The 14970-nt window shown below is 42.9% G+C and overlaps 1 protein-coding gene across 1 annotated transcript in view; it reads right to left on the reverse strand.

The window, feature by feature from the left end:
- Window positions 1-899: 899 nt before the first annotated feature.
- Window positions 900-14970, reverse strand: part of UST (uronyl 2-sulfotransferase) — a 300379-nt gene continuing 286308 nt past the window's right edge. The window contains exons 8-9 of the mRNA XM_088024234.1: window positions 3564-3843; window positions 900-1988 (exon numbers count right to left, since the gene is read on the reverse strand). Coding sequence (XP_087880360.1) covers window positions 1889-1988; window positions 3564-3843 — 380 coding nt within the window. The 3' untranslated portion in view covers window positions 900-1888. The remainder of the gene's footprint in view (window positions 1989-3563; window positions 3844-14970) is intronic.

Genomic DNA, 14970 nt, shown 5'->3' on the forward strand with positions numbered 1-14970 from the left:
TAGTACCAAGATCCTGATTCTTTCCTTTTACAAAATAGCCACATGTAGTTGGCACGTGGTGTCTGATAGCTAGAAAGCTTGGGGACTCCCTGACTCTCTTGCAAGTCCCCCCCCCTTTTAACATTTTATTTATTTGAGAGAGAGAGAGAGAGGGAGGGAGAGAGAACATGAGCAGGAGCAGAGGGAGAGGAAAAAGCAGACTCCTGGCTGAGCAGGAAGCCCAGTGCGGGACTCAATCCCAGCACCCTGGGATCATGACCTGAATCAAAGGCAGACGCTTAACCGACTGAGCCACCCAGACATCCCTGCAAGTCCCTTTTGATGCAGCTGTGAACTTTCATAAGAAGAGTGTTTCTGGATCAAAACTGCTTGCTTGGAAGGTGAGAATCACCCAGCTTTTGAGGCTCTACCTGTCGGAGAAAGAGAACAGAATACATGCTAAGAGGCGTGGTGCGGCGTATCCTTCCTTGCCTGTGTTGGGGCAGATGTGCAGCTGAGACACCAGCAATCGGGGGCTTGAGGGTTCTGCTGAACCACCCCAACACCAAACCAACCAGGACACGTGGGGGTAAAGTCAGCTGCTCGGGCTTGTATACACACAACCAGATGAATGAAGGCCTAGCTCTAGTTCATTTTTTCAGCCAGCTTTTTGGTGTCATCCAATCATAAGAATAGAGTTTATGGACTTAAAAAAAAATACATCTTTCTAAAAAAGGCACGTCTTGATGGAAAAAGGTTGGCCAATTAAGAAGGCCGAGGGCACTGTGAAGAACGGCAGGCACTTTTACTTCCAGCTATCAACAGAATGGAAAAAAAATTTCAACTTATTTATATTCATTTATTTATATGAATAATGAATAAGTTAAGGAACACTTCATCTCAAACACAGATTGCTTTTATTTTAGCTAAGCTAATGTTTCAGTTCCATATATATTTTTGAATTTCCATCCATGTCAAACACCATTTTTTTCCTTCTTCTTCTTAAAAAAAAAAAAAAGATTTACAAGCACTTTTACGGCACTCAAGGAAAGTAGGCTGAAGGTTCATAATAATAATTTTCCTTTTAAAAAACATCCATCAGACCAAAATAAAAATCATTTTAATTAACTCCTTCCTGAGTAACTAAAACCTTGGAATGTGCTGAAAGGTTATAATAAATAAGGCAGTCAAAGATCAACCAGCTTAAAATGTATTTTTTAAATTAAACTATGTAAAATGTACAATATATTTCATGAAGTACAAACTGCATTGGGCTCAGGGCCAAAGAAATGTTGTCATGTGTGCCAATAAACTGATGAAGTGCCTTGACTATCAGGACGTAGAGGCTATTTGTTGGGACAGAGTAACAGTAAGGCCCTGCAAGTGAATCCGTCAGCATCTTTTGCTGGGATGTTATCAGGATCACTGCTGACAATAAATGCCTTTGGACACCCAGTGCTCATGTGAACTCGGAGGATGACGCATTGCTAACATGACCAGTGGTCCTGATGTTCTGACAAAGAGAAACCACGAAGCCAATTCAATTTTATTTTCAGAGAGTGAGCTTGTACAGTGTGTGAACTAATTATCATTCTTTATGTGCAGTTTCAGAGAAATGACTCACCATGTACCAGGCTGTCGTTCTTGTTTTTGTTTTCAATAGGACAGCGGTTCTCTGTGTTGCTTTTTAAGGTAGGCCTAATGGTAGGGCCCTGGCCTCTCTCAACAGGACAAAGGATATTTCCTCTTCTAAGAACATTTTTCTTAAACACGTCTCTGCCCCAGTTCTCTGAGGCAGAAAGGAGGCCCACCAGTGGCCAAATGCTGGATTTTGTGCCTCTGTGGTCCCAGCCTTCGCTGGACTCCTGTGGGGCGGAGCCTTCTCAGTACATCTCATGATAAAGTAGCTTTAGTGCTCACTCGACAGGTTCCAAAGGACTTGCTTTATGTCTTGGCTACCGTCCAGTTTTAGTGAACGAAGAAAAAACTCTAGAGAGACTTGTTGGTTTCTGAAAAGTAGAAAATGTGTAGCTTGTGTAAAGTCAGTCTTATTTACTATTAAGTGTTCCCAACTCACACTTTGCTAGTGCTTTGAAAGGACCGGCTCTAGGGGAAAAAACATGAAGGAGACAAAATCTGATGCAAGTATCCTGCCTACCATCACCACCTGCACCCTTGCTTCTCGGTTGGCTGTGTGTTATCCACCCAGGAATATATGTATATTCAGGGCTGGGGAGGAGGGAGCAGTTAACGATGAAAACATTTCAGAAGCCGAAGACCCACAGGATCATGAATAGGTGGCAGATGACGGGAGAGAAATGGGGAGAAGAGATATTTGGAGCAATGGAACTGCCCAACAGCTATGCAGACTACTCTGTGGGGAGACACCTACTCAGAGAGCTGGTCAGGCAGACACTTACCAGAAGCTCTTGCTTCTTCTCTTCTTAATGTCTTAATAAGCGTTCTCAGGAGAGAGCTGCTTCCATAAGAAATGGGACTGTGGTTTCACAGCTGCCTGAGTAGAACTCAGGACCCCCTCCTTTTTTTTTTTTTTTACCAAAACCAGGTACCTCTCAAGGGACCAAAGGTGAAAGATGCCAGTGACTGTAGACCCAACTGGGGCCAGGGGTTTGCCTGGTAGATTATGCATCGTCGTCTGTGGTCAGGCTTAGAACTTCTGCCCACAGCCGCCAAATGCCAGAGCTAAACTGGTTCCTGGGTTTCCAGTGAAAGCATGCTGGGGAGAGAGATGTTTCATACTGGGTGCAAAGAACATAACCGTACCATTTTCCTGATGTCACATGACCTCCAGAGTTGCTCTGTCTCGCCTACAGTCTTCCTTACATAGCAAACAAATTCTTTTCCCTGCTACACTGCTTTGATATCTGTCAGAATAGTGCTTGGAAAGGGAGTGTCTCAATGGAGCTTGCCGTGCCCCTTGACCTTGAAAGGTACCCGAGGCTCTAGATGGGTTGGGGGTGTGGCAAGAGCTGACTCCTTTCAGAGATAAGTACGCTGCTCTTGGTGAAGGTGTCCCCTGAGATGGACCAGAGGCAGAATTCTACCCACGGGGGCAGAAACCACTCATCCAAGGGCATCCTCCCTTTTGAGGTCCTTATCAGTCTTAGCTTCTCCTCTTAGATCCTTCTAGAGTGGATTCCCTGGTCTCTGAAGTGGTTTTGTCTTTCTACCGAAATAGGTAAGTCTGGATGTGTCCTACCACTGAGGTAATATTTTTACAAGTCATTTTACAAATGATAAGTTACTGGGCCATGGGCTCTATTTCTCCCCCTCCTTTCATGATGTTAGAGGGAAAAGCTATGTTTTGATGGGATGCCCCATGATGGCACCATCTAGTGTACCTGGGATAGGACCCAAGGAGCCAGGAAGACACAATGCAGTCAGACAAGTGAGACCCGCAAAACCAGGCATCTCCCCATGACCCCAACATATGGGCATGTTTTGTTCTTTTTAATGCAGCTGAGCATTAATTTAGTCCCTTAAGGATTTTTCCTCCCCCCCACAAAAGAACTTTCTGGAAAAGGGAGATACAGCCGGTGGAGGCAACACAGTGCTGGCATCACCTCTTATAAATATCTTCTAGCCACTTCTCGTCATCTTGCTCCTCGTCATCGATCGGCTCCTCGGTTTCCAGTGGAGTTGGAATAAAGAACTGGGGTCTCAGAGGGGGCCTGCTGACGTGGGACTTCAGTCCAAACTTGCGCTTCAGCAGGTGGAACTGCTCTTTGACGTAGTGGTAGAACTCATACTCGTATCTCATTCGCTGGTAGAGAATCTGCACGGCTTCGGGGGAGGGGACAGTCTTCTTCACGGTCACAGTCATATTTCCAAGTTTCCTATGCTCTGGAAAAGAACCAGGGTTGCACGTGAATAGTCGTCTCTAATGCTTTTGCTCAAAAGGAGGAAGGACGAAGCCGTGAATTACGAGCCTAAGACTGGCAGCTCCTTGAGAACAAACTCAGCGCGCAAAGAATAGAAGGGAAAAATGGGTTCCCCACCCTATTTAGAAAGATTTCACCATATTCTAGGTGTTAATATCAACATTAGTTGACTAAACATAAACGATCTGACGTTTCTTTGCACGGGATGTGAACTATGCAATTTGACCACGATTCACTTATCTACAAATGACACATTCTCCTGAACAGCAAAATCTACCCAGTTTCCCTTTTGACTTCCTGTTACACACATCAAGGGCTTTACTTTCAGGAGGAAGCACGGGAAAAAGCTCTCACCACTTTCTAATCATCTTGTTTTTTCTTTTAAGGTATTAATATGCATTATTGAGAGTTTAATTTGATATAAAATCTGTTTGCATTTCATTATTTCCACAGGGCATTTGTCAAGAAAAATAAAGGAAGAACTGCTAGACTCCTTAAAATACAATGTTAACTGTTGTAAATTTTGAACGCTTTTAAAGTTGTGGTCAGTTATATAAAATCTGCTTAGTTTTATATTAATGACTAATAATACAATGTTCTATATATTTTACATGTAATGCCTAACAAGAAATTATATATATATGTATATATATATCATAAAATTTTAACCCTATTAAAGTGTACATATCAGGGGCATGTGCAACCAGCACCACTATTTCCAAAATTCTTTCATTGCTCTGAATAGAAACTCTGCACCCACTAAATTCCCTATAACCCTCCCCAGGTAACCTCTAATCTACTCTCTGTCTATGAATTTGCCTTTTTTAGGTACTTCATATAAATGGAAACAGACAGTATGCCCTTTTGTATCTGGCTTTTTCAGGTAACATATGTTTTTCATGTTTTCAGGTACATCCACATTGTATATTTATCAATATTTCATTCCTTTTTATGAATGAACAGTATTCCATTGTATGGATGTACCACAGTTTGTTTATCCATCTATCCATTGATGGACACTTGGGTTGTTTCTACTTTTTGGCCATTGTGAAGAGTGCTGTTGTGAACACTTATATACAAGTATTTGTTTGTGTCCCTGAATGCAGTTCTTTTGGGCATATACCTAGGAGTGGAATTGCAGGCTCATGGTAATTCTCTGTTTTAACTTTTAAAGAACCACCAAACTGTTTTCCTCAGTGGTTGAACCACTTTACATGCCTGTTGGCAATGTATGAAGGCTCCAATTTCCCCAAATCTTCTTCTATAATTATTATTTTAATTAAAAAAATTACAGCCATCCCAGCAAGTGTGAATTGTTATCTCAATATGGTTTTGATTTTCATTCCACTAATGACTAATGATGCAGAGTATCTTTTCATGTGCTTGTTGGCCATTTGTATATCTTTTTTGAAGAAATGTCTAGTCAAGTCCTTTCCCTATTTTGGCATTAGATTGTTTAAATTTTCATTGTGGAGTTATAGTTCTTTATATGTTCTGGATATTCTGCATGTATATCGGGTATATGATTTGTAAATATTTTCTCCCAAATTGTAGGTTGTCTTTTCACTCTGTTGACAGTTATCTTTGATGAACAAAGTTTTTAATTTTAATGAAGACCAATTTATTTTTTCTTATGTTACCTATACTTTTGGTGCTATATTAAAGAAACCATTGCCAAACCCAAGATCATGAAAATTTGCCATAGTTTCTTTTATCATCTTATTTTTAACTAAAACTTTTTGTCACCAAATTTGAATAGGTATATTATTTACTGAACATAGCTCCAAATGGCTGCTTCCAAAATCATATTCACCTGACAGGACAAAGACTTGTCATTTTTTAGGCTGTTTGAGATACCTTCTGAAGCCTCCAATAGCCATTCTAATGAAGAAATTCTCAGAATAATAACGGCCTCATTGAAATAAGGGTATTGCTTTTCCAATTGAGTCTCTTGCAAGGTACAATACATATTTGGACCTATCAGTTCTAGAATTTTTGTTAAGGAATTTGGCATAGTCTCTCTTTTTTTTTTAAGATTTTATTTATTTATTTGAGAGAGAGAGAGAGAAAGCACAGAGGGAGAGGGTGAGGGAGAAGCAGGCTCCCCGCTGAGCAGAGAGCCCAATGTGGGACTCGATCCCAGGACCCTGGGATCATGACCTGAGCCGAAGGCAGACGTTTAACTGACTGAGCCACCCAGGCGCCCCTGGCATTGTCTCTTCTAAAATGGGTTTATGACAGAACATTCTATAATGTCTATCTTCTTTGCGGATATTAACTACAGCTAATCTGAGGTGAGACATGTTAACATGCATATCCCTTTGGGTTTTTAAAACACAGAGTTTAAAACATTGGTATTAAAGACAGGCAAGGCACAAGCGTTTTCAGTTAAACACTGAAAGGCGCAAGAAGCATAATTCACTCATTTCCAGACTCCTACAGTCCCTTCCTCTTGAAGCACTCTAGGTGGTGTGGCCTTTCGTTATTTCATACCATAAAAAATATTAGGATTCCTGTGATTTTCAAATAAGTTTTTTTCAGTTGACATATATGGCCCAACCTGGTCCAAAGAGAATGTGAAGAACTTCAAAAAAATATATCTGTTGCAAAGAGCTAAATAGTTAAGGACACTGGGCAAAGGGAGAATGAGGGTCAGAATTTCGGTATTGGGGGGTAAAGGCTTCCATCTTGCCATTTGGAAGGATCTCCCTAGAGTACTGCTCCTGCTTCTTGCCCCCGCCCCTCTTTCAGGGAGGTGGGCCAGGTACCAGGGCCAGAGGGGTCTCTCTGAATTTGGGAGAAGGGGTTGAGAGGCCATCCCCTCTGGAAAGAGTGTGTCTGTCTGCCAACAGTTCACACCTTCCTGCAGAAAAGGTGAGGGCTTCTAACCATGCCTGTGACTTGGTGGGCAAGTTTGTCTAAGTCGGGATGGAATATGACCAGCCCACTTCTCCTCACACATAGGCTGCATTCTCCCACCTAGCTTGAGTTGGTAATAAAGCTGACATTTGGATCTCCACCTGTTGGTCTCCAGTGTCTATTTCTCAATCAGTTTAGAACTCAGGCTGGGGGACATGGGTGTTATTTATTAGTCCCTCAAACCCTAACATCAAGTAACATAAAATATGGGGCGTCTGGGTGGCTCAGTCGGTTAAGCTTCTGCCTTCGGCTCAGGTCATGATCCCAGGGTCCTGGGATAGAGCCCCAGAGTGGGGCTCCCTGCTCAGCGGGGAGTCAGCTTCTCCCGCTCCCTCTAACCCTCTCCCCCCCCATGCTCTCTATCTCACGGGCACACTCTCTTTCTCTCTCATAAATAAAATATTTTTTAAAAAAAGTAACACAAAATGCACACTGTGAAGTCCTAAGCACTTGGGCAGCAGGTGGGTTGAGAGTTTGGCCCTAAACTTTCTAACAACCAACAGAGAATTTAACATTGTGAACTGCTCTTCATTCAAAACAATCTATTCACATCTATTCCTAGTTATAAAACACAGAGAAATATCTTGTGTGAATTTTCATAAGAAAAAACTGTAAAAAAATTAGCATCATTTTAATAACATCCTTCATGTATATTCAGCTATGAGTTTCCTGGGTGACAGAGAAAAGTGGCACATTCCAGGTGCTCAACTAAGCCTTGATCAGGGAATATACTCCAGAGTAGAGGTTCTTAACCCTCCTGAAAACCTGATTAAAGCTCATGCTCGGGAAGACAGGGAGAGTATATGGTCTTCTAGAAGCTCATATATGAATATTTAGGCATTTATGGATCTGTTAAGGGCCCCTGATTTTAGGAAATCATTTCTTAAAGAAATCAAGACTGTATTTCCTTCTACAATCTTTCATATATCTTGTTTATTCTAGTAAGTACTAGTCCTGGTATAAATGATAACTAGTGGAGTTAGTTATCATATGTGCTGGTCAGGTGTATAGTCATAAACATTGCAACAGCAAAGACAGAAGGCCTTGTATTTACATTTTATGAAAAAGGGAGGGACTAACAGTGCCTGGAACTTAAACAGAAGGCCCTCCTACCCTGTTTTGGGGGAAGACCCAAAGGAGTAAGCATCCTGGAGCCTACATCTTTGTAAATAAGTCATTTGGGATCTGCTCTATTGCAGGACCTCAAAGCTCTTTAAGGTCGAAACACAATTTTCCTAAAAATAATACACAGCAAGTGTAATCACTGACCACAAAACGATCCAAGAAAAGTGTCCACTGAATTTTTATCCTAGAACCAGGTAACTTCTTAGACGAGTCTTCAAGATAAATTGGATGTAAAATGTTGACTTGCTATAAATGGTTATTAACACCAAATCACTAAAATGTTGGAGGATTTAGAAACATGATAGCATGAGGAAGTTACACATTTCCTTCTTTGATTAGGATTAGGTAATTGGGTCAATTGCTATAAAGCTACTCCTAGTTCATCACAGCCAAATTCTCTTCCCTGCATGCTTTCCTCTAGAGCTGAGGACGGGCCAGTTTGGTGGATGGGCAGAGCAGGTAACCGTCTGTCAAAAGTAACAGTATATCATTCAAACACAAGGGAAAAGAACCAGTGTGTGTCTACATCATTAATTAGCTGATGTGGCAAGCCATGGTGATGGTCCCAGCTAACCCTGATCCCTCATGGTGTATTTTTATAGAGGCAGCTACATTGGATGAGCACTAGGGTGGTCCCAGTCTCTTTCCGATTGCTCCCTTTCAACCCCCCATGCCCAGACTTCTTTCCCTGCCCATCCTTTCAACGTTAGTGCTCCTGGATGCTGGCCTAGCCTCCCTCCCCTCCCTCTTCCTTACTCTCTGGTGGTGTCATCCAACCCTTTACCCTCAGTTTTCATACCGCAGTGGACACAAAACCAAAAGTTTATATGAAATGATTACAGCATTTTTCCCCCCTTTTGTTTTCCACAGAGCTGCCAAATTTCAAAGGAAGGTTAATGATACTGCTAGAGGACGGTGTCATGGTCAGAATTAAGAATTTTGTTTTGTGAGAGGAGAAACAAAGGTCAAACTCAACCAACACTGACATGGACATCTATTAGAGGTTTGGGTGATGTCCACAGGCATGTTATTGTATTTAATATTTTCAGTAATGCTAAGAGGTACTCTGACCCCCAGTTTTGCAGATGGGAGGATAAAAGCTCTGGGAGATTAAATGACTTACCCAGGGTCACACTGCTAGTAAGTCACTGACAGAGCTGGAATCTGAACCTGGACCTCCATTCGTGTTGAGGTTTCCACTAACACTGGGCCATAACCAGTGAAGCTTTCATGAGCCTGTAGAAAATTATCACCTTCACATGGAAAGACTAGAGGGAAGTTTGCTCTGTTATAGTTAGTCGAGAATTTTTAAAAATCACATTTCAAAGACATATGGTTCTGTGTCTTGCTATACAGTAATCAGTGCTGTGGAAAAGTCATTCCATTGCTAAGTGTCCCACGTTTTTGTAAAATGCCAGACTTTCCCTCCAAACAAAACAAAGCTACGTGAACTGTGGAATCAGCCTCTTTCCAGACTGCCATAATAGCAGTTCTAGAGGAAGTTGTTAGAATTTTTTGGAGACTGTTCTTATTTCGGTCACAAAACAATCATGCTTTAAGAATCTATACATATCATTAGCATCCTTTGGGAAGTGAAGTAGCCCTTGTTAGGTGGGCAGACGCTGTAGAATGTAACCATCAAGAAGTGTGATGTACCCCATGAGCATCCTTTGAAACTAGTAGGAACTGAGAGATGACTTCACGGGGCTCATGTCTCTGGTCGCCACCGGTGAACATTTCAGAAGGAGGAGACAAATTGAGGGCTCCTTTCATTAAAGCAGGCACAGCAAGAAGGCAGCCTGAGATCTGAGGGGCAGGTTGTACTGTTTGGCCTGTGAGGTATTTTTTTTAGAAATTGACTTAGTCGTTGTAAGACTTGGTCTATTTCACATGGAAATTGACATCTCTGGCTTCTCTCAAAGTGAGGCAATATTCTTCTAGAGCTGAATATGGCTGCCCACCTCCCTCCCTGAGAGGCCAGGGCTTTCCATTTTGTTCCAGCCCCCAAATGCCAGTTCATTATTTTATGTTACCTCTTTGGCTGCTCTAAAAATTTGGGTTTTATGCTTCTGCTTTAAAGGTTTTGAAATTCTGGCTTTCATGAACCTAGGAAGCAAGTGCTCTATGTCAAAATGAAGGCTTCAAGTAGGCCTCATTCCTGTGTCCAATGTTGCCTTCCTTCTTTTTTTCTGAAAATATTTACTGAATAACCTATTGCACCAGACATGGGAGTTATGAGCAGGGATGGGACTTTATCATCGTGAGCATCATCACCAATAGGCATTTTTGAGAGAGTTTTCTCAGTGCAAAGAATGTGAGAATTCTAACACGTGCTCGATCCTTACAAAAACCCCAGTGAGGGAGGCTCTCTTATTATCATCATTTTATAGATGTGACATTGGAATTTAGTAACTTGCTCAAGTTCACACAGCTGGTAAGTGGAGAAGCCAGAAGTTGAGTCCGGACAGTTCGACGACTGAACCCAGGCTCTTGACCCCTCACATTGTTTATGGCTAAATGGCGCTTACAGTTTAGGGGAGAATCCCTCTTCAGGAGCCCGCTCGCGATGGGAGTGAATGGGGCTTTCATTCTGGTTGGTTCGATGGTGTCAACATTTCCTTTCTTTGGTCAGAAATCCCTTGTGGAGAAACCCAGCCTAACGTGCTTGTCTCTACAATACTCTGCATGGAGCTGGGTCTCTCATAACTACTATCTGACTATTTGACCATGAAGATCTGCCTCATGTGCAAGTCTGAGGGTAGGGGGTAGATTTGTGTGTGTGTTTCAACCAAAAGACGGAAAACTCTTAGGAGGCCTCTGAGGCACTATGAAACTTCTAAAAAATGTTCCCTGGATTTTTTTCCCCTAACATCCCCACCATTTCATCTAGCTGTTCTCCTAATGGAGCTTGTTATGCTGAGAGTGCCCAGGAGAGGGGTGGCCCTCATCTACCTTTGTACTTCCACAGCTCAGCACCTAGGGACACACAGCACCCTGTATCCCTGCTCATTGAGGGAGTGAAAGAAGCTAACAGAAGGAAGAGGGTGTTGTCAGAACCAAAGAAGACTTGGTTGTGCCTGTGAGGTGCGGTCATAGCCAAGTGGGAACAAAGGCAATATCTGAATGTTCTTAATAGAAAATGCCCAAGAGACCATGAATGCTGGGTCCTTAGCAGGAAGCAGCCTACTCTCACATCTGGGATTCTTCATCTCTCACTGGGGTCTATAATTTCGTGTTTAGCTTTGCAGTCCAGTTGCCTTTTTGGAATGATAGCGCTGGCCAAGTCATGTTTTTCTGCTCCTGTACTTTAATTAATCAATACGTATTGGCAACAAGAAGCTGTGGTTTCAGGATGTTTTTTATTTTTTTCCCCATTTTTCTTATTTATTTTTAGGGAGTGGCCAAACACTCCCCTTCATTGTTTTCATAATTGCAGAAGATTTCCTCAAAGTAGGCATTGGTTTTGAGCTGTGAAATAATCAGAAGGGAAAATCAGCCAACCAACCAACCAACCAACCAACGAACCAACAAAAACCAACCTCTGACCTTTTCACTTCAATAGCAGAATAAAGATTGTTTTTCCTTATAGACATGTCCAAAGTCACCACAGAGACAGGACTAGGGGGGACAGACTTCTCTAGGCTCCCAGACTCTACTCTCCCTGAGGAGTGGTAGTAGAGACCCTACAGAGTCACTATGACCCTGAAGGGGGGTCCTTTTTATACTGCTGACTCCCGATAACACAAACATTTATAGTTGGTCATCCAATGCCAGTAGAGAAAAAAAAACCCAAGACGATACTGAAGTCAGTAGGGAGATGGCTGAGTTGAGTGAGCTCTCTACATTATTAAAGCTTTATAGATAGTGGTATAAACAGCTCAAACCTTCCCCTACCTCACTGTCTCCCCACAGCTCATCAGAATAGCATGCCCTTCTTTGCATAGAGCTCCGTAGATTCGTGTGTTTTCCTGTGGCCTCTCATCGCCTCACACAGCCCTCAGAGCAACCCATTTTACCTACAGATCCTGAGGGCTTGAGAGGTCACAAAACTTGCTCAAGTTTGTCTGACCAGTAAGTGACTGTCCTGAGACTAGAAAGCAGGCTTTCTGATTCCCAGCCCAGTGCCTTTCTGCTACATCACTGGCTGTTAATTTCCAAATTGAGGGGAAATCTATAACCACCCACTTCTCCTTGCCCTGTGTGTATTCTGGCATTAAGGGGATGGGTTGAAAATAAGGGCTTGAGTGTTCTAAGTCTAAGCTTTGGTAAGTCTGGGAGGATCTGGTGAAAAACTTGCAAGCCAGCAGAAATGTTTGCAGACTGAAAGAGACTGTATCTTTTTCATTTTTAGCTCCCCAGCACCCAGCTCCATGCCTGGCACATAACGACTGTCAATAAACGTTTGTTGATTTGAAAGCTGTATGTTAAATCCATCTGTAGGACTTGATTAACCCAAAGGGCAATTTTGGTCTTGACTGTACCAGTGTTGTTTTTGTTAAATTCTTTCCTTAGTTGAGGGCCCTTCATGAGCAAACTTTCCATTTCTAGAAATCAGATTTCTTTAGGATGGGCTGATACAGGGGTTTGCCATCATAGGGTGCTCTGGAGAGGTAGTGGTATATGTTTTTCTTAGCCACTTTATTGGAGAACGCTATATTATGGTGACAGATGGCTTACATGTACTTAGTGAAGCTTAAGAAATACTATGATAAGGGACATCTGCCACAAACATAAATACCTATGTAGGAACATATAATAATATATGTCACAACCTTGTAGCTAATGAATATATGTCACATGTATTATTTACTACAGCCACTAAGTAAAGAAACCCAAACACTATTGAAGCAACAAGACATCTATGTGACCTAATTTTGCTATATTAACGCTGTGCAATTACTCAGTTTGCCATCATTTTTGGTACTTTTCATGTATCAAATATTTCTCCATTTGCAAAAGAAAACATTTCACTTAGAAGTAAAATGTTCATTCAGATCCCATGCACTTGACCCAAGTTCCAAGGGCTTTGCTGTGGATGTAATCTGAACGGGGGCTCTTTGACCACTCTTGAATGCTCCCTGGTGGAAGAATGTAGGGCAGGCCATGGGGAGGATCCCGGGAAAGCTGGTGTCTCAGGGAAAGGACTGCAAAGGAAAAGTTCTATAGCGCCTTTGGACACGCACCCTCACTTAGCACCAATCTCATCCGTCCACGCAGAACACATATACCAGTGAAGGCATTAAGGCTCGGTTTCCCAACTCACTGTTCCTCCTAAGCAAATATTGGGAGTTTAACTTTTGAACGTGATGATAAATATCATTTACTAGTAGCCCATCTGAATGCAAGATTGAGCAGTGGCAGGCACAATGCCCCCAACACGGCCTCAAGCTGAGGTCGTGAACGGATTTTGCTTGACTGCCTGAGATCTGGACCTTTCTGCAAAAGTAGTGGCTCTCTCTACCTCCATTGCCTTGACATTATGTTTGGACTGGTTCAAAATCTTCAGAACTCTCCTAAATAAAAAGGAAATCACAGACCTGCCCCCTGAAGTCCCTCTTCCCACCTCTCTTCATCTGTCAAACAGGCATAATGGAAAAATGATGTAGCCCTGGCTCTGGGCCAAAATAAACAATCTGGAAATACTGTGTAAACCCAGCTGCTGCACTGGAGGACAGAGGCCTCACTTTATGACCTCCAAGATGGTTAACCATATGCAAAATAACCAAACCTCACCACAGGCTTACAGTCTGTTCTGATGTTAAGCTGGTGTTCCCTTGATCTAAGGGAACGCACACTCTACACCGACCAAAGCCCCCTTTGCCCATCAATCTGGCCCTGTTTGAACCTGGTCCAGCAGAGATTATGTGCAAGAAATGCATACAAGTTGAGTAACAACCAAAGTGGGGCCAAATTTTACCACTGGAAAACAACAACAACAACAACAACAAAAAACCAAATAAGCATCATCAAAACATAGGCATCAGCTCTTCAGCTTCGGGGGAGTTGAGGGGAAATCAACCCAGAGGCCCTGCTGTTAGAAGCAGCCCTCTGTGTAAAAAACGTGTGGTTTCCTAATCTCAGGTTAGATGACATTCAGAAACGTCCAGCACACAAGGGCTGAGGCGTGCATTCTCAGGTGACAGGTATGATGAAGGCCACGGTCAGGTGCAGTGAGCTGGGGTACTGGGGAGTGTGGGGGACAGCAGGGTGTGCGCACATCCCAGGGCCACTGCTGCAGAGCCTCCCCTCGAGCCGGCTGCTCTCGAAACCACGTGAACATGATGTTTGTCACAGATAGAGTAAACTCTATCTGGGAGTTCTACAGGGAGGCCACACCGTTCAAACAGGAACGGCCCTCCCTGCCCGCTGCCTCCCCCGGAAATGAATGTGTGTCTCTGCGTGAGCAGCGCTGCGCAGGGCTGAGCCAGCCGGCGTTTGATGTGCCCTGCGGATGATCGATGGCATGTTAAGACCAGCTTCTTGGAGGTATGGCAATTAGAGGAGAAAAGAACAAAAAGCACTTCATGGCTGACTCGGCGCTTGGGGTTGGTAAAGTAAACAGAGGGATTCCCCCCCCTTTTTCTTGTTCTTTTTTACAATCTTGTTTTTAGATCTGGAAATATAATTAATTGAAAAAGAAATTGAGCTCACTCTGAATTTCAAGAGCACCTTTTCTCTATGGAGCCAAGGGGAAGTTAAATGAGTAACTTTTTTTTTTTTTTAAATGTCTGAAAGTGCTAGGCCCCTTTGATGAAAGAAAACGAATCCTTTTTAATGCTTCCAATTTGCTTTGACTTTTGGAAGCAGGAGCACCACCAAGGGAACCAGGAAGAAAGAGGAATTGGCCTGCGTGGGGTGGGTCACAAGGGCCCACAGAAGCCAGGGCACCGGCCCCCTTTGGGAAGGAAAATGGCCACGGCCAACCCTGCAAGGAGGCATGTTTTTACGGAAACATTGCATGGTCGGGTTCTAACCTCATCAAATCTTGAGGTGAGGGTGGCCCATCGGAGGGGTTTCCAGGTTTTTTGCCTGGGTGTTCCAACTC

The sequence above is a fragment of the Eumetopias jubatus genome, unplaced genomic scaffold, assembly GCF_037043125.1.
Source record: "Eumetopias jubatus isolate StellerSeaLion01/CBP00866 unplaced genomic scaffold, mEumJub1_p1.0 scaffold_6, whole genome shotgun sequence".
NCBI lineage: Eukaryota > Metazoa > Chordata > Mammalia > Carnivora > Otariidae > Eumetopias > Eumetopias jubatus.